The sequence below is a fragment of the Stegodyphus dumicola genome, chromosome 12 (assembly GCF_044657685.1).
Source record: "Stegodyphus dumicola isolate Sdum_Otavi_A_Nest chromosome 12, ASM4465768v1".
NCBI lineage: Eukaryota > Metazoa > Arthropoda > Arachnida > Araneae > Eresidae > Stegodyphus > Stegodyphus dumicola.
In genome coordinates this window covers 18,939,958-18,960,207 of record NC_140779.1, presented here as the reverse complement: position 1 = coordinate 18,960,207, position 20,250 = coordinate 18,939,958, and the positions used below count along the sequence as shown (strand labels likewise).

The following is a 20,250-nucleotide window of genomic DNA, read 5'->3' as shown; positions in this document are numbered from 1 at the left end:
TTTTGTGTGTTACCTTTATTTATGAAATATCATGTTCTTTGCACTTAAACCATAAAATTCAATTCAACAGCAATATCACAAAATAATTTAAAAAGAGCATATCATTAGAATTTCTGATACAGAGTTTCACGCGCTGGAGATAATTTTTGTTGTTGTTGTTCAGTGTTGCCACTGCTCGCTTTGAAATCGCTAATCTAAAATTCGTCCAAGTTTTATAAAATATGAAATAGATAATAACATAAATTCCATATTCCAAATTTGGGCTTCCAGATGCCCATATTCGAATGGAGGACTACGTTATTAAAAATTTGATAGCTCTAGGTACCGCTGGTTTATCACAATGCGATAAACATACATACATTCAAGCAGATTCTTCATTATTTAATTTCTTTAAATATAATGCAGGGCTCTAATATTTGCTGGCAACAATTTGAGAAGTGAAACGCAGTTTATGGTTAAACAATGCAAAAATGCCAAAACAGAATTAATAGCCCTTCTGGAGTAACGCCCTTTAGGCTAAAAAAAAGCAATACTTTAAATTTAACTAGGTAGTCAATATACCAATAAAATAACAACATTACAACCTTAGCAGGACTACACTTTTCTTTTGACTAAATACAGAAATTATTCAAGAAAATTTGAAAAGTAAACTAGCTACCTGTTTAATAGCAGTTCTTGAAAAGATTATTGTTTATTTTTAAACAATTGTTTAGTTTAATAGACACATTAACTTTTATGTCAAATATTTTGTTTTATTTCTTTGATTCTTCGCGTATTATATTATTCTTTTTCTTCGGGGGGAGAGAATACCATGCAAAAGAATCACACTCCCATGTTTATATGTGAGCCGTCTGAGGTGAAAGACTGCCCAGCCCAAAATTCAAACGGCACTAGAGGTCAGCGACCCAAAATTCAGACGGCAAAATACTTTGTATTACCAAGCGTGTAGGGAAGGGAGGGGATGTAATAGGGAGATGTGCATGATGTGTACCGGGTCACACGTGCAACCACCACTAAACTTGTAGGTCAGTGTCGCGGTCAATCGTAGCCAGCGGAAGTGAATCAGAGGTGCGCCCTAGAACACTTCCGGAAAAATGGGTGAGCATTTTCAACCCTACCCCAACTACCCCTCTTTCGACCGTTCGTTCTCTTACCGCAAAAGCATGCGAGAACTTATCTCAAAGAATGTAAGAATGAAAGCTTCATTATTTTCATTCTGTGTTTTTATCGATCCGTCGAGAGAAACACAGAATGAGAATAATAAATAGCATTGCGTAACTACGCCAAGGACTAGGAGCAAGTTTTTTCTAAAGAGTTGTTATTTTCCTAACGAATACTAAAAATAATTGTACATATTTTCAAGAGTCTTTAAATATATATTAAGAATAGTATTGATAAAAACTTCAGTTACTAATAAAAGCTAAAATAAGGTAATAATTTAGCCATTTCTTTGCATCCTCTTTGTTTGGAGCTTTTCAAGACTCATTTTTGGATTACAAGTACTAAACAGCATTAATATAACTTATTTATACGCATTATTATACACCAAATAAAATTAATTTTATATTGTCGATCCATACATTTTCAACCCTATCTAAACTTATTCATTATGACTAAATTCCTTTACCATAAAAATTCAAAAAAATGCTTGACACTTTCTTCTAATTGCTCTTTGCGTACTAATATTCCCGATGTAAGGAAATTACATTTTTAATATACCTTCGTTAAAAGTTATTTTAATAGAGATGTCAAAATATTTGGTTAAACTGCAATATACTTAAAAATTTATAATTAGCTGCCTGAATTTTACGTATCGTTTTAGTACACAACTCGTACAGGCTTAAAAAAATGTGCTTCCTACAAACGAGAAAAAATATTTTGAAATTTATATTCCGCTTCGAACTGAAATTTTCCAGTAAATTCCTTTAAATACTAAAACAATAAATTTTGCTTATTAATTTGCTGCAATGTATATAAATCGAAGTGAATTAATTTTTGAATTTTGAAACTGGAGCAACAGTAAAGAATTCGATCAGTTCATTTTTCAGTGCTAAATATCGAATTAAAGATAAATTGAAAATAAGCGTTTATGGATTAAGTCGCTGTAACGTGCAAAATAATTTTGCATTTAGAATGATACAACCTCTGTGATTTCTGAAATGCACGAAAATGCCAGACCGCCTCGGTGATTAACTACGTGACAGGAAGGAAGATGCTTTATGTGATACGCTACACAAGTAACGACTTCAAATTCTCTGCAGTATTTATGAAAAAGAGTTATAGATGTGCTAAGTGTTTTAATCGCTCTGTCTTTAGCATGATTAGTTACTGTACAGTACCTGCGACAAGCAGTCATTAATTACGTTCTAATTCATGTACACACCTTAGTAATGTTATCTCAAGCACATTTGTATTAATAAATCAAATTTTGATCTTTCGATTCTGCTAAAATCAAAAATAAGACCAAAATTCACAATTCCAAGTTTTATTGCTTTTAAAAAAGTTAAAAATCATAAAGGTTTCAGATTTTAAATTACGTCCAAAGGGGCGTTTTTTTTTACATTTTGTCTGTTACCTTTATTTATTAAATATCACGTCCTTCGCACGTATACCATAAAATTCAGTTCAAGAGCAATATCGTAAAGTAGTTTTAAATTGAGGCTATCTTTAGAATTTCCGATATGCAGTTTCACGCACTGGAGATAAAAATGTTTTTTTCTGTACAACGTTGCCATTGCTCGCTTCGAAATCCTTGAGTTTGTTAATAAAAAATTCATTAAAGTTTTACAAAACATTAAATCGATAATAAAACAAATTCCAAATTTCAAATTTGGGCTTCCCCATGCCCATATTCGCAGCAGGATTGCGTCATTTAAAATTCGATGGCTCTATGTACCATTGTTTTATCACAATGCAAGAAATATACATACATTTATGCACATTTTGCATTACTTAAGTTCTTCAAATATAATGAGGACTCTAACATTTGGTGGCAACAGATTGAAAAGTGAAACGGACATTTATAGTGAACTAACGCAAAATCGCAAAACGAAAACAATAGTCCTTCAAGGACTAAAAATTAATGATAGGAAGCATTTTTATATTCACTTGTTTCATCATACACCTTAAGCAGAGAAACTTTCTTTTTCTACACTATGCTATTTTGATTACAAGCCAAAAACATTTTGGTTACTGAAACTGACTGGCGTCAGAGTTTGTTGTCGATCACGAACTCTTAAACGTAGCATATATTAAGTTAGTTACATATTGCATGGATAGATGGCAGCACTACGAAATAAAAGTGGATCCGCTCGGTTTAACGCCCATTTGTCATTCATTTTGCGACATGAAAGCAAATAAATTTCCATACTGAGTTATTCCTCGTTTCTTTTTACCTCATTTAATACTTAGTAAAGATTGCGTAACATGAGCTGAATGCATAAATAACTTCTATTATCGTATTTCCGAAAAGGAGTGTCAGGCATCCTTGTCAAATTACGGGATCAATGAAGTATTGATTTGATAGCTTGAAGGTCATGTTAACGTAGCAGTCATTTTGAAATCTAACTGTTCGTTCCCAAGGAAAAAAGCAAGAAGATGGCGGTAATGATATATAACGTAATACTGATCCAATAACAGAAGCCTACAGCTAACTCGCCTGATGTCCGTTTCGCATCAACGAGTACATTTACTCAAAGGTTTGTTCATAGAGCTTGTCTCGAATCTGGCGCCTGAAGCAACATTGACGTCAAAGTTGAATATATTTGTTTCTTTTTAAAAAAAGAACAACACGGAACTGGTAAGCGGAATCCTGAAGTTGCAATGGCCTTCTTAACACACGTTTGTTTACAATTTTTTATTTTTTAGAATGATCGATGTTTATTTACATCAGATGGAGACGTAAAGCTGATGCCGATTATTCTAGAACATTCATACTTCTAAAAATTATCAGCTTGCCTTACCTTACCTAAATTTTAAAATAAAAATTCTGAATGAAATCGAATTATTCGGTTATTTATTCCTACTAGTTTTAGTTATTGGGTTAATATTCCTACTACTTTTTGTAAATTATAATTTCTTTTACTCACAAAATGCAAAGAAAATAACTAATAGGCTTCAGATACCTCATACTGCAGTAAAATTCTTTCTGAATTAATACTTAGCGTTGTTAGCCTTGACGTCTTATATTGTAGTAGCTCCCTTTAAGTACAATATTATCTCTATTGTTGCGAAGTTTAGTTTGTCAAGATTGGCAACAAGAAAAAACGTAAACAAAAAACAGTTCGCCTTGATGATGTAACCCTAACGTCTTCTTTTATTATTGTGAATTAAAATATGCTCAATCTATTCTGGAATTATCATTTCAGTTATTAAATTATTCCATGTATTGACTCAGCATAGCATCCACAACAATATCATCTTTGTTTTAGATTATTCTGATACTCAGAAATTCTTCCGCAGCAACACAATCAAAATATAAAAATTAAAGACATTAAGAAAATTTCAGTGAAACTTGCACCCTCAGATACTATATGCTATTTTTAAAATTTTAAATTATGTATTTTAAAGGACTTATTATTTTCAATTATGTTCATTTTCCCGAGTAAATACGATACACGACACAAGGAATTTTATATATTCATTCTCATCTACTTCATTCATTAAAACCGAAAGATAATAGTTAAGAGGAGAACATTATTTTAACAAAACATTTTTTTAATCTTCTGTTATTATAAAACTTATACAAGCATTTAGAAAGCCGTTTTGCTTTCATTTTATTCACAAAACGACTGGAAGTTTTAATGTAATATAAATTATAAATTTTTCGAGAAAGAATTGTGAGATGTTGTTCCCGGGATCTGTCTGTGCAATTAATGATTTAATGTAAATTAATAATAATTTACCGAAATGAAACACTGCAGGAAATGAATGCCATTTTCATATGCGTATAAGATTTCTATTTATGTAACGTGTTTGCTTCCTTTACTCATAAGAAAATACATATTACTTTTTACCTTTAGAATATTATTAACTACAAAGATGGCGATGTTCAAACTATCATACATTTTAAGAGTTAAAATCTTAGATTCTTTATGCGCTTTTTTTTCACCAAAAGCCAAGCACTAAGCGCATCTTCAGATCCTAACGTTTGCAACTCAAGCGAATCACACGCTATTAAGGACCCAAAAGAGGAACACTAGCACATAAGGTAACTGGGTAAAACAGATTACGAAGGTTACTCGTTGTGTGCCACACTGATTCCGAAACTGGGAACACTAGCGTAACTAAATCTCGCCCTAATGACATGTTAATGGTATGCCACGAGATCCGGCGGGCATGAAGGGTTACGAGTTCGCTGAGACTGGAGCAAACTCCGGAGAATGCAGGTCTCCAAGCGGGAAAAATAACTGAAATTGTTTGGCGCCATCTAGTGATTCCAAAGAGAACTAAACAGGTTCAAAGCTGAAGTCGCTGCTAACAAATCAAAGGCGAGCGAAAAAATTTTGTTGGTTTGCGCAGATTCGAGCACATTTTTTTACAGAAAACTGTTATTTTAATTTTTCAGAACTTTTTTTTTTTTATTCTAACTGATTTTATTGTAACTAATTCACAGCCAATCAATATTATTTACAATGCAATCAATATTATTTACAGTACAATGTGTTATACCATTTTTTAAAAATTCACATGATAGTTCTTTCTTCACATGATAGAGTGTGAAACATTACTGTTTCACTTCTTATTCTTGTGGCATGTTAATAATGTGTATTTTTCTATCGGTGATCAAGAGTTTTAAAACTAAGTTGACAGAAACGGATTTGATTTACTTACAGCACATTTTAAAATGCATTTTCTAGCATCCCATGACATAGTCATTTATAAAATAGAACACTATTTAACTTTTTCAATAAAAAATGCCTAAACTGAAGCAATACGAGTAATTTAAATAATAAATCCAACAGACTTTAAAAAACTGAAAAATAAAAAGCTAAAATGAAATAATAAATTACATTAATTTACAATTGATTCTAGGCGAAATTTTAAAACTTCTTTTGATGAATTCATTAGCATATGTCACTTTTCTTAAAAATATCTTCATAGATCAATGATCGAAAAATTAGACAGTCGAAACATATCCTAAAATTGAAATAGCCTTGTACCAATAATCAGGGAAAGAAAACTACATTAAAATGTATTAATTTGGGTCTCAATTAATACAGAGTTGGAATTCATATCGTCATAACGTGTTATTAGTATTTAGTTGCAAAATTAAGACTGCTTGTTTACAACTCGAAAGTTTTGGCCACTCAAACTTTTCACACCTGTTTGAAATCTTTACTGTTGGCATTAATTTACCTTAAGGTGTAAGTTTTAGAGTATTAAACATAGACCCAGACTTTCAAGGCTTTACATATTGGTGCCGCCATGGTACGACAGAACCATTTTATAATGGCCTAAAAATGAAACGGCGATGTTCTAAAAAAAAACTGCACTGAAACGTATTACAGAGTACAAACATGGTTAATTCTTTGAACTGAGTTTAATTTACCAGGTAAACAGAAAAGACATCAAATAACTTAGGCTCACGTCATACGCGTTTTTAGAATGCTCTGGAATCTACTTACAGTTGTCTTCGATAAAAGAAATTAGCCTTTTCTTAAAAAAAGGGGGGGGAGGTGCAAATCATACGGTTTGGCCTATCCACGATATGACCATGCAATATATATAACACGGAATAATGTTTCCCGACTACAGAAAAAAAAAAAAAAAAAAAGTGGAATAGTTTAGGATCGAAAGTGGTTTAAATGGGTATCCCAGCTAATGAAGAGGGGAATAATAGAACTTGTAGCAAATTTTGATGCCAGTTATATAATATGCCGTGGTCATTGTTGATTTAAGAATGTTTTTATATGAAATCGAACGAATTCGAAAATTTTTGTAGAATGAAAGTAGACTCCAGCCAAAGATCTATTCCTGAGAACATGATTAAGTAAGTAAGAATTATTACTTTCATACTACGAAGGGTTGGTTTGGTTTATGTGATAATGGCAAAGCTTTGAGGACTAAAAGGAGGGATGCCTTCGTGGAGGACTTTCTAAGAGAAATTGACTCGTATACTACGTATACTTGTGTACACTCGTATTACACATGGGGAAAACCATGCCATGCAGCCAGCCCATGCCCATGTAGCCAGCCCGTTCTCAGGTTCAAATCTCGGACTGAACTGCCAGTGTTCAGCGGCTTTACCGCTCAGCTGCTGGTGGGCCATACTACGAAGGGATAAATCATTCAGCACTGAAACAATGACTGCTACTTGGGAGTAAAGTATTTTAAATGATTCTGTGATCACAGAAGGTCAAATGAAACTGTTTCGTAACCAAGCGTAAACATATACTTAACAGCGATCATACAATATCTTTGAAAGCATATACTTTTCTTACCACAATGATCTTACCATTTTGATTTATAATATGTAACGATCAGTCAAAGAACAGAATCCGAATATCTTATCAAATGAATAATTAATTGTATTATTATTATTATTATTATTATTATTATTATTATTATTATTATTATTATTTTAAACATGTAATTGTTTCGACAGAAGAATATACTTTAACTATCAAAATAATTCTGCCTTTTGAATAATTCAACGTTTAAAATAAAGCAATGAACTGTTTAAAATGTGCGAATTTAATCGTTTGACAGATTTTAAAAAATGAGATATCAACATCTGTAGATGCGAAGGGTTAATAAGTGTGGAATACGTCAGTTAGAAAAATAAGAAGGTTAAAAGAATATCCAGGATGAAAGAAAAAATTTAACTGGTGCCATAAATTTGTAAGGTCAGTCAATCACATGACCATCCGCGGCCATGACATTTATCGATATAAAAACTGGATGCAAACATTACGTTGATGATGTCAACAGCTCACGCTTCCGAAAGAAGACCTTGGCACGTACCACGCACACGATGAGCTTGTCAAAAACGCCAGAAGCGCAGCTCCAGAAATTCAAAGCTACTTCTGACAGCTTTCTGACAATCTGGTTCAAGTATAACTTAACAACAACGAAATGAAAACACATTTTGTTGTCTGCCGTCGTGTTTTTCTGGACATAATTTTAATTTTTTCTAAACTCAGTTTGTCATTGTTTTTAAAGTTTCACTGGAGTGTCTAGACGCCTCCGCTTTCTTTTTGAGACATAAGTAATTCATGCTTTTTGAGACATAAGTAATTCACGATATAGCGTAAACAACATTCCAAATTTCCTCATAAAACACATAAAAAATGTTTTTCCTTTTTATTTCGTTATAAAAATCCGAGGAGGAGGGGGGGAATACACATTTCTTTCTTTCTTTTATTATCATCATCGCAACGGCTGAAAAAGAAATATTTTGATAAGATAATGCTTAATTAATGTAATAGCAAGTCATATACATTACTTTTTTTAATAATTTAATTGTTGCTGTGTAAGAGCCGTAGATAAACAAATACGCGTGCATTTTTAGAACATGAAGTAAGTAAATATAATGAAAATAAAAATAGTGAGGAATATATTCTTAGTTGTTTTAAAAGGTACATCATAATGAAGAGTGGAAAAAATGAAACAAAATTCAGCAGTGAACATAAATATTGATAGATACGCAATAAAATAAAATAAATAAAAAGCAATAAATAATGAACAACGAAAAATGGGGAAATTACCTTACAAAGAAAGATGCACTATTAATAAGAGTAGGAATCTGGATACAACAACGTGCTAACTTTACCAGAATGTAAGAACATTAGTTATACTTTGAAACTACGGTAAATAATTAACGATAATTACTAAAAATGTAAAGCAATAACATTTAAATTCTGTTGTTGTGGTTACTAATCTCACTTGCCTGACAATGGTCTGCAGAAGCCCACGACGTTCATAGTGGCAAGGAAGTCAAATGTGTCTGTTTTTTGTAAAAGCCTTCATGGAATTACGAGAGAGAGAGATGCAAACCGGAAAGATGGTTCGAGGATCTCCTACCACCAGCCTCTCAAAGAGAATTTCAGCTCTCCCTTGCTGCCCAAATATCATCTGATCAAGCTTACAAACATCAACGGCTTTTCCGGGATTCGAGCCCCGGCATTTAGGTACGATAGTCACCGTTGCTAAGACTTATCCGATCTGGACGGCATTACTGTCTGTACCATCACATCAAACGATACACAGATAGACACAAAGCAGACGATTACTCTCCTTTTTCCGACGACTGCTGGATGGTGGGAGTTCGAACCCTGGCGAACGGGCTGGCTGTATGGTTGGTTTCCGTGTATTTTCTCATGCGTAACATGCCTGTTCCTTTCAGAACGTCCTCCACGAAGGCATTCCCCCTTTTAAACAGACAGCCCTCCTGTCCTTTGCCGCATTCAAATAACATAACCTAACCTTTTCCCAAACTAATTTTCCCTCGAAAATTTTTTATCTTTACATGAAAACCATAAGCTATAAAACATAATAATTATAAATCGAACTACATAAAATAATTGGAGAATGTTTGTGTTCCAGATCGTATGAATAGTATTCGGTATCCCTCTGAACACTATTGATCAGAACTAAAAATAACGATATTAAATTAGCATATGTGTAGGTAATAGTAACCTATAGGATGTAATTTATTGTTTACTTGAAAATTTTAAACAAATTCTTTAAGAAATCTGCAAATGACTAGAATAATGTTATTCGAAGACCAGTGAACTAGCAAGATTTCATATCGCCAGAATCAAGCTTCAAATCTTTTTTTATTATTTTTATTATTGAAGGGGGAAGCTTGAGGAGGGGATCAACGAATCACACTCGTGAAGAAACCAATCTTTGGTTTCGCTTTTATTGCGGGAATCACCGCGAGGTGTCCGTAAGTGGCTTGCGTCATCGAACTGAGTGATGGCGTCACATCCTGTCCTTGAAACTTCAGATTCCTCAAATAGGATAATGCGGAGAAAGAAGCATAAATAAAAACCTTGCAGATGTCGCGCGGGCGAATATAGCCGAATAGGTATGTGTCAGTCGGTTACAGTTGCGGTTTCGTGCAGCTCTTTTCTCCACCGTTTTTATCAAGCAATCCGCCCATGACACCTATTCAAAGTTTTACGCCTCTTTCTCCCCCTTCACCACACCTCGTATCCCCTCCACTTCCGAGGATGAGATCGCTCTCGTACGGGTGCTTTATTTTCCGCTGGTTGGTAACTTTTTAAAAAGAAGGGTTAATAATTTTTGTTAAATCATCTATTCAAAAAATTAACGCATTACGGAATTAATCAGAATAAAAAATTTCGTTTGCTCATTTTTATTTATACTACTACAACTACCGTGAAAAATATATAAAACGCAAAAAAAAAGGACATGTCATCTCACGATAATGTCACAGAACAAGATAATGCTAATGTTGTAGAGATATTAGGTTATTTCGAAGCCGGAGAATTCCCCGGGAATCGAACCGCGGACCTCTGAAATACGCGCCCAGCGTGCAGACCACTACACCACGAAGGCACGCTAAGACGGCGGGAGAAATACCTTATAATATCACAAAACAAGATAAAGCTAGTGTCATAGAAGTAATTGAGATATTGCTGAAACCTATCACAGAACATTATGTAATGGGATATATATCGAAATTAATTTCAAATCTTGTTAATTGAGGCTGAGTTATTACGAAAAACGAGAAATTTTAAAATGCAAAAATCAGCCATTTTTCCTCACATTTTTTAGACTGTGATATAAAGTAGGAACTTTAATAACTGAGTAAAAAATTGTTTGGGTGTTTTACGTTGACTGTTTGTTTCTCTAAATATGGGGAAATTAAAACTGAGCAAAGCAACAACTTTGCGTGTTTCGAAGGCGAAAAGTACAGGTCCCTCTTCGTCAGGAGCAAAAATTTTTTGCAAAAATTCGTTCTCGAAATTGATACATTTCAATTAAAATATGCGCCAAACACAAGGTGGTTGCTATGCCTAAATCTAAGTTTACAGTGACGTGTTTCTCTTCGCTTTCCATTATAATTAATTAACTACCGTATTTTAAATCCTTTTTTTTTTTTAAGGCTGTAGTTTGCATACGCCTATCTAAAATGTCACAGTTGAACACACGCCATTTTAATCAGAAATCATTTTCACACAATAATCAAACAAATGAACAGCGGGAAAATATATATGCATCAATACTCAAAAATTTAATCAGAGAAATCAATAACTATATTAGGCCTAGCTTAAACTCGTACGAAAGGGAGTTATCAACAATACTAACAAAAACAACGAGCAAATAATTTAATAATTGATTATAATAACTTAATACTTATAAACAATTTAATAATAAAACTTATATTTTGGTTACAACAACAAAAAATAAATTGCAATACAAACTATAAATCAGCTAAATTAAGCAAATTAAAAAAACGTTAATAATTAGAGTTTAAATAGTTATTTATCTAGCTATTTCGAATTGTTCTAAACTCCAAAAATCCAGTTTTTAACTTTCACATAACTACTCGCAATTCACAGTCAAAGAACAACATGGAGTGGGAAACTTTAGACCGACGAGTATTTCGCCGAAATCTAATGAAAATCTGAACTAAATCGCTAATAAAATGGTAGTCAACGACGACCACTGACGAACTAATATGACGAAAAGAATAGGAAAGCGTTATGAACTAAAATTTCATAAAATAGTTGTTAGGAAAAAATATTATTATCAAAATATGAGCTAATCTACAGAGAGTCTGATTTTATATTACATGTTGTGAGATTCTACCTGAATTTCAATCATTCAGTCGGTTATTCATTAAATAAACGTAAAAAAATATTTAGTAATCAAAATAAAGCAAGCAATCCACCTGCGTAGTTGATTTTATATTACATGTTGTGAGATTCTACCTGAATTTCAATCATTCAGTCGGTTATCCATTAAATAAACGTAAATATATTTAGTAATTAAAATAAAACAGGCACTCCACCCACCTGCGTAATTAAAATAAAAACAGACAATCCACCTCAATACGAAAACATGGCACATTCTCGCCTTCGTTTTTATTATTCTAAAACGTAAACAAAAATACGATGTTGCCAAACCGTGAAAAATAACTTTTAGGAGAAATGAACGCCGGCATTACGGACATTTTGATCCCTACAATTACTAATCATTCACAAATACGAAATTCCCCACCAAATTATTTTAAAAACTTGTGTGGATCATTCATCCGCTTAGGAGCAGTTACTTAGACCATATTATTGCATGATATTACTTCTGCATTTTTTTTTAATATCCAGCAGATGAATTAAGGAATATTTCACCATTTCGTCATATTATTTAGAGGTGTATTATTCCCGGCTGAAAACGAAGAGTCACTTTTACTTTGGGGAAATTTATCTTTTTAATTACCACACAGAAAATGCTGAATTCCGCAAAATTCCCTTCTTAGGGTAATAATACTTATGAAAATATTGACCAGATTCACGCACGTTACATCCGTTACGTCATTTCGAACACGTGCATGGAGATCATTGTGTAGGGGATACTAATGTTTGCAGCCCCAAGAGCATTTCTGAATCTTCCACCTAATCGTTTGTCGAAGGAACGTCCCCCCCCGGTCACCGTTATTTTCCCCCTCGTGCTATACGTCCTTGGGTCGCAGCGGAGATGAGCGCGGCCTTGACACAGTTGGTTCAAAATCTCTCGCCTCTCCCCCTCTTGCTATGAGGGAATCTATCAGGGTTGGTCTCGTTACCTTCCATGGATGCTATTAATTCCGGAAATGACACAAATATGTGGATTTCGTGATAATAATTGCACTGGTGAGATCAGAATTTTTTTTTAGTCACGCGTGCGTGTGTACTCGTTTGTATTTATATTCAGAAAGAACGCAAGCATTGCATTTTAATGGACATACTTGGAAAGTAGCAAAGAAGATAAATCATGGGACAGAAATATAACTTCATTTAAATGTAATTAGTGAATTGACGGTAATATAAGTCAATTATAATTTTATGATTATAGTAAGTGCGCAAAAACTTGATTAATACTTTCAACACAATTAAAATTTCAAAACTGAGGAATACAGGGCAAAAGATAACTGAAAAATTATCAGTGTTAGATAAACTCTATGATATGCAATATACTGTAATTTATTGTAAATGTTAGTGGTCTGGATGATTTTACTTTTTATCTTAATAGCGTTTTTATTTATGTTCTTTCCTAAAAATGCAGTAAATTTTAATTTCAAAAGAGTTTTAATACTGAGGAAGTTGTTTCGCATCTTTGCTAATATTTCAACGTATTTTTCTGATCAAGTTTGGCTTTTTATTAAATCATGGCAAAGCACTCGAGGGCTATTAAATCATGGCAAAGCATCTGCCTAAGGGAAAGAATGCCTTCGTGAAAGACTTTGTAAGGGAAACTGTTTCGTATACACGTTACACATAAGGACAACCACGGAAGCGCCCATGCAGCCAGCCCGTTCGCTGGGATTTAAACTCTGGAATGAACTACCAGTGTTCAGTGACTTTACCGCTCGGCCGCTGGTGGGCCCTTTTCCTGATCAGAGAAAAGCGGAAGTAAATGCAGCTCCGCAAAACACAATTATAGATGACAATACAGTGCAATTATAGTATAGCATATTTGAATCACCTCAAATGTTTTGCAGCCGACTTTCGTGAAAAATAAAATATTTGTGCAACTTTATAGAAATTAATTCACATACAATTTACATAGATAGGTGATGGATACATCCTACTGCATCGGTCGGAAGAATTTCATGTAGGAATTGTATTGCTTCCTACTATTTATAACGAATAAATCCTTATACTTTGAGCCCTGAAGTAACAAACTGAAACAAATGTGTTATTGAAACAAGAGATCCTGCTCTGGCTGCTTATGGTATACTGAAAGAAGAAAACAGTTGCCATGACGACAGAAATGCTGTCAGTTTAAATTCAGTAAAGATGATTGTCGGCTCCTTTTTATTAAATTTGCAATATGAAGCAATGCTATTTTGACGTCATGAATCATTCTACCTGCTTTACACATTCGCTAGAGTAAATAGAACCATCAGAACTTGTAACTTCCGGTGCAATTGATTGAAACGAAAAGTATCAGTATTTTAAATGGACCTGATACTACTAAAGCAAAAAAAGTTAAATATCAGTGCATTTGAATAATAAAATAAGCCCTAAAATATTTTTATGGAGAGGACAATATAGCAGTTCGTTTTCAAAAGTGTTAAATACCAATATTAGAATAACAACATGAGATAGGAAGTATTTTGAGTTGGAGGCAAAACAGGTATCCTAAACAGCGATATGCAAATTAATAAACGAAAGAGTCGGTAATTCAGTCTAAATTTTTCCATGTTTGCAAACATTCGGGAATTAAAATTATCTAAAACTGTGTTTACCATCACGGCTAACTACGCAGAATAGATAAAAGGTTCTAAGTCTAAAAAATAAAATAAAAAGGTTTCGGTATAATTTTAATAAACATAGATTTCTTTGTCTAGGTACGGTATGTTGTGCTTAACAGTTCTATCTTTCTGAATAGTCTGGATACAAAGTTTGAGAATGTATCTCTCTTGCGTCACTTCTGGAGTATCAGTTACGTAAATCCAAATCGCAAACCGAATTATATCATAACGTTCTCTTTTATTCCGGCGTAAGTAGTCAAGGTCGTGATGTCAGGGCCACCGACGATGGAGCGTTCAGTCTATGACGCCGTGTGTTCAAGTGTGTTTGGTAGGTCAAGGGCGAAACGAGCCGCTCCCAGAGATCTGAACCCTTTTCTCTCAGTGTGGATGAATTACTTTATGTCCGAATTAACGCGCTGAAGAATCTTGCAAAGTGACCAACCAATTCCAGTACAATGCTTGCTTTAAAGGCGTAAATATTACTTACTGCAAGTGGTGAAACTTCTTCCCTTGATATCTATCCCCCATTTTTCCTACGTCTCTGACGTAATTAAGTCCACAATTGCCTAACCAATAAATCTTGGTAAATCTTTCTTTTGGTCAGAGAGGACTTGGTAGAGAAATCTTTAACAATGGAATTAAAGTTAATAGGTAATGTAGAACCCTTGTTTCCAAAAATCAAAATATTGACTGGCTTCAGTGGCAACGGTTCCTTGTGGTCATTGTACACATATGTCAAAGGACGAGAATTCAAAACAACTTCCACTTGTGCTAAAACCGTTGACAATTCTTCAAACGTTAGTAAAGCTTTACCGAGAATTTTTCCACTTTTACTGATTTTACTAATCTCTCGTAGAAGCCTCCCCACCAAGCCCCTCGTTCTATTATAAACTTCATGTAAACTGCTTTTCATATCCCAGTCATCGAATGTATTAGTTATTGTTAGTGTAGTAACACATATTGTTGTAATCAGAAATTAACTTCCTTAAGGTTGAACTAATTATTATTGTAGAATATTTTAAGAGAGTGTAAAATCAGCTACGAGACTGCCTTTACATCCACACAGCTCACTATTAGAACTGCCAAAACTGTCAGACCAGCTGAGACTATCAGAACTGCCAAGAACACACATTGTAAATCAAATACAATGTAACCTAGATAAGACAATCCTTGGTTTGCCGTCTAGATGGGAAAGTGGTTAGTGACACTGATTGCCGGACCGAAGGGCCTAGGTTTGAATCTCGGAGAAGGCATGGATATAAACTGTCTGTCCCTTCATAGGAGGTAACGATGGCCGCCTAATAGATGCCTCCATAATAAAGTGATCACCGCTTCTGATCTTAGTAGTGGACAAAGCCTAAAATGACTAATGCCCACCTTTTAAAAAAAATCATTGGTATTAGAGAAATTTTGTGTTTCCATGAAGGTAGTCGCTATTTTTTTTTTTTTTTTTTCGTTCTCCGAAAAGGGTGAGCACTTTTAGAAACGGTCATTTTGCATGAGATTTAAGAGAAACATACAATTTTTTTTAAATTAAGCAATATTCAATCATAGGTTATCTTTCATATCATATTTCGAAAGAATCTGACGTATACCTGTCTGATTCAAAGAGAAAAGAGGATGTTTTCCGCATTCTGAAGAAAGACCCGAGATATGTTGTTCCCCAGAAACGATTCTCTACAATTGTTCAGAGAAATTTCATTTAGTAATTTGCCGTTAGAATCATGAACATTTAAGCGTGATCAGAATTCCTGAGAACTTGAGTGAACATGATTTCTCTATGACAACTATTTCCACAAGCGACTAAAATCGTGCGGATCCATGATTGGTCATTTTACTGTAAAAGATCTGAACTGTTATATTTTTATCGCCTGACATTGAAAATGCAATGAAACCTCACTAAAATTGCTTTGATAGAAAATTAATCGGCACTGATTATATTGGCTGCATATTCTTAATACATCCCGACACAGAAAATTGCTTACTATATTCTCAGCAGTTTTCAATTTATTACAAAATAGTTTTTTACTAAAGTAATTAAAACTGTATGAACTTCATTTCTAGTTTTTAGTTTTCTAGTTTTTAGTTTCCAGTTTTAGACGACTTTGCTTTGTTATACAAAAAAAAAAAAAAAAAAAAAAATACTGCTTGGGAAAAAAAATTTTTTTTTTTTTTTTTTAACTGCTGCTATACGTTTGAAAGTGTAAATTATCGTCGCCTATTCGACAAGACGGAAAGCTATGTTTGTGCTTTTTCCGAAGAAAATTATTCGTATGTAGTTATTAAAAAGTGCTGCGAAAGAGATGATTTTTTGGTATCTAAAGCAACGGTACCTAAATCGATATAGGGTACAGTCAATAAGAAAGAAAAAGGTCAAAGTTAAGCTTCTGGAGAAAAATGTTCAAAATATATAACCAAGGAAAAAAAACAGAATGTTTCGAATGTTGCAAACTTTAATGTTAAAAGAAAACCTCCGAAGTCAAAGGACAGTTGCATGATCATTAAAATGCTCGGTGTCAACCGTAAACAAAGTGATTAATGCTGATTTGAATCTTAAAAAAGGCGAAAAAACGTAACGTGTATCGTCTTTCTCCAGACATATCGCCGGGGGCAGAACACGCTGCAGGATTCTCTATGAAAAACAATTATTCGGACAAAAATGGGAAAATGTTGTCACAATAGATGAATCTTGGGTATATTTAAATGACCGCTATAATAAGAGATCCATTTATCATCATCAAAAAGCAGAAAAAAACATGGTTCAAAGAATCTGAAGAAAGTTTTTCAAAGGCATTTATGACTGTTGCTGGTTTTTGATACAACGACAAATAAAAATTAAAGAGAGTGCCGAAAACTGTTAATATCAACTTTACATATTATCAGGAACATGTTTTAAACCCAGTTTTTAAATATGAAATACTTTTTTTTAAATATGAAATACTTACAACCCTCCTTGGACTTTGGGAAAGCTGTTCAAGAGGAAATAAAATACCTCTTCCGATACCAGAAAAGGCTTTTACTGTCTTGGAAGTTACGATGTAGAAAGATAGTGAAGAATAAGGGTTATCTAATGGAGCATTTAAAACGCAAAAATGAAGGTAAATTATTTACGTAAATACAATGAAAATGGTCTAAAAAATGTCGGAGCAGTCTTCTAAAATGCAAATGAATCATTACTATAGAAAATCGTAATGATTTTCTTATATTTATCATATGTCATCGGAAATGAATACTATGAAGCGTTTCATATTTGAATAATAAAATCGGAAGAAATTTTGTAAAATAAACATCAAACTCCGTTACACTGTTTTAAAATGAATAAAACGGATCTCCGTTTTCTACAGTGTAATCAGCCATCATGTAATGCTACAAAAATAAGCACATAATAGGCGCTTCATAAAGTATATGAATGCAAAACAACAAACAACAATTATTCAGAAAAATTTTGCGGCTCTTCTTTAACTTTTCAATGCTGATTAATAGATAGTAAAGATAAATTAAATGCACAGCTTTCTGAATTAAATTAAAACGAAGCACCAATGAAGAAACGTCATTCATTTTTCCATTTTTACCACACGAATTTAAATTTGCAATCCAGTTTTCACTGAGAGATGGAATCATTCTTAAATTTTTGAGCTTAACGCAGACGATATTTCAGCTAAGTAACCAAATCTGGGCGAACTATTTCGGAAAAACTTTTGTGACTTTTTACAAATTTTTATTCTTTCTGAACTATTTCAAATCCATTTATTTTTTTAAAAAGCATCAACAGACTTTTCTATTTGAAATATTAACACACTGTTATATTTGAACCAATATATAAGCGTTTGGTATTGAAAGCTAAAAACATCTTTCAACTACGAAATGTGAAAAGAAAAATTAAAGTATTGTAATTACAGAATGATCTGCACAAATGAGTCAAACACAAGAGAAAAAGAAGAACTTTTTTGCATTTTAACTGTTCAAAAATCACAATGTAGCGCATGTATATCAAAGCTCATGTTACCGTTAAAAGAGTATAATAATCAGTTACGAATAGAAATATATTTTTTGTATTATTTACGTATAATGTTCTCATTCACGCAAAAAAGTTTAATTCAGCAAAAGGTTTTTTTCCCTCCATAGCACTTTTATATTACAAATTAAACGACATTTCTTACTTAAAAGGTTGAGTACAAAATTCGAAAGCTCTTATTTTGGTTAAATTAAGTACTTTTAATAATTTTCATTTGATAATAAAAGAAGGAAATAATTACGAAGTAATACAAAATTTATTTTTCTGAAAGTACTGTAAAATCTTATTTAAAATGTTTCATGAAAGCAGTATGGGATAATTTCATGGAATTAATTTTCACTAAATAAAGTTAGTATTTGGTGAAATGTGTAAAACAAAACCTTTTAAGTGTGTTCTTTTGCATAAGATGTACAAATGTGAATATTTCATGAAATCCAGTATAATTAAATATATGTTCTTAAAAAAAATTGCAAAATTTTAAAAAAATTGCATTTTTTTTCGAACCTGCAGCAATTACGCAGATGGTTTCCTTGTTTTTAACATTGATTTTGAAATCTTTTAAGGAAGCTTTGACTAAAGACTTTTGAGTTTTCTTAAAAAAATATATATCCTTAATAATAATAATAATAATAATAATAATAATCTAATTGCAGATACGTAAAGTAAAAAAAAAAAAAAAAAAGAAAAGAAAAAGAAAAAAAAAAAGAAAAAGGTTTAGAAAGGTACATCGTTACTAAATGAGTAAACATTTTGCTACATTCTGTTTCATTCATTCGCGATGTAATTTTTTGTAACGATTTATTACATTTTACACCCAAATTGTATCGCTTGGCTATTTAAAAATTCTATTTTATTTGAAGTTTATGACAACGAATTTGCAGTTTTACAAATTTAAGTTGACCGTTATAAGGCATTATAGTTACCAGGTTTCTGGCGAAGCTTCAATTATTGCAGCCTTAAATGGCAAACGACTTAAAGACGGATGTTTTCGTGAAAACAAAAACACCTCCGCCTCACAGAAATCACAAGATTCTAATGTTAAAAAAGTTCATTTTAGAAACCTGTTAAGTCCACCTTTGGAACCACTTATTTAAAATGAAAATCTATGGAACTGATGTACAAAAAATAAAGCAATATATTAGAAGAAGAAAAATGATAAAATACAGGTAAAGAAGACACTAATTTCACTTACTGCATCGTGTTCTTCACAGTTTTGTCTTGAATTCTGATGTTGAGATAATGTTGCCCAAGAAGTAAAAGATCTTTAGAAATAATCATGGCCTTTCAAACTCACACCAATTAAAAGCAAATTTAATTTTAGAATCGTAGTGTTCTACTCGGAGCGGAGCCCCGTCAGAAGGGCTCTTTTGAGAGATTTCACACGGTGACCCACACCAAATCCGGTCGGACACACAACTCGACGGAAGAGGTTCCAAATGAAGCTCGCTCTTGGCCGGAATGGACACGCAAGCGCGACTCTCTCTCGCTGCCGGTGAAGAAAAAGGAAGAGAAGCTGATCTCTCTCTCGGGGTCTTTTCGCGCTTCGGAGCTTTGGCGAATGAGCGAGCCACGCGACCGTCGGTTCCTCTGGCGATTGGAAGCGGGTTGGGGGGGGGAGGAGGATGCTTCTGGTGCTCTTCTCCAGCTGTTAGCATATATTGCGGAGCTATCTTTCGTTGCGCAAAATGAAATCTACCAAATGGCAGGAATTTTTGCCAAGTATTGTACGAGTGTATTTGTGAATTTTTTTTTTTATTTATTTATTGACGGATGTCCCTTTAAATATGGGCAGAAATAAATTTCGAAA

General features: G+C 33.3%; 1 protein-coding gene across 1 annotated transcript in view; it reads right to left on the bottom strand.

The window, feature by feature from the left end:
• The window catches only part of LOC118196715 (uncharacterized), a 156,622-nt gene extending 136,631 nt beyond the window's left edge, over window positions 1-19,991 (bottom strand). Inside the window, exon 1 of the mRNA XM_035368181.2 lies at window positions 19,636-19,991. Within this exon, the coding sequence (XP_035224072.1) occupies window positions 19,636-19,721 (86 nt within the window). The 5' untranslated portion in view covers window positions 19,722-19,991. The remainder of the gene's footprint in view (window positions 1-19,635) is intronic.
• Window positions 19,992-20,250: the final 259 nt, after the last annotated feature.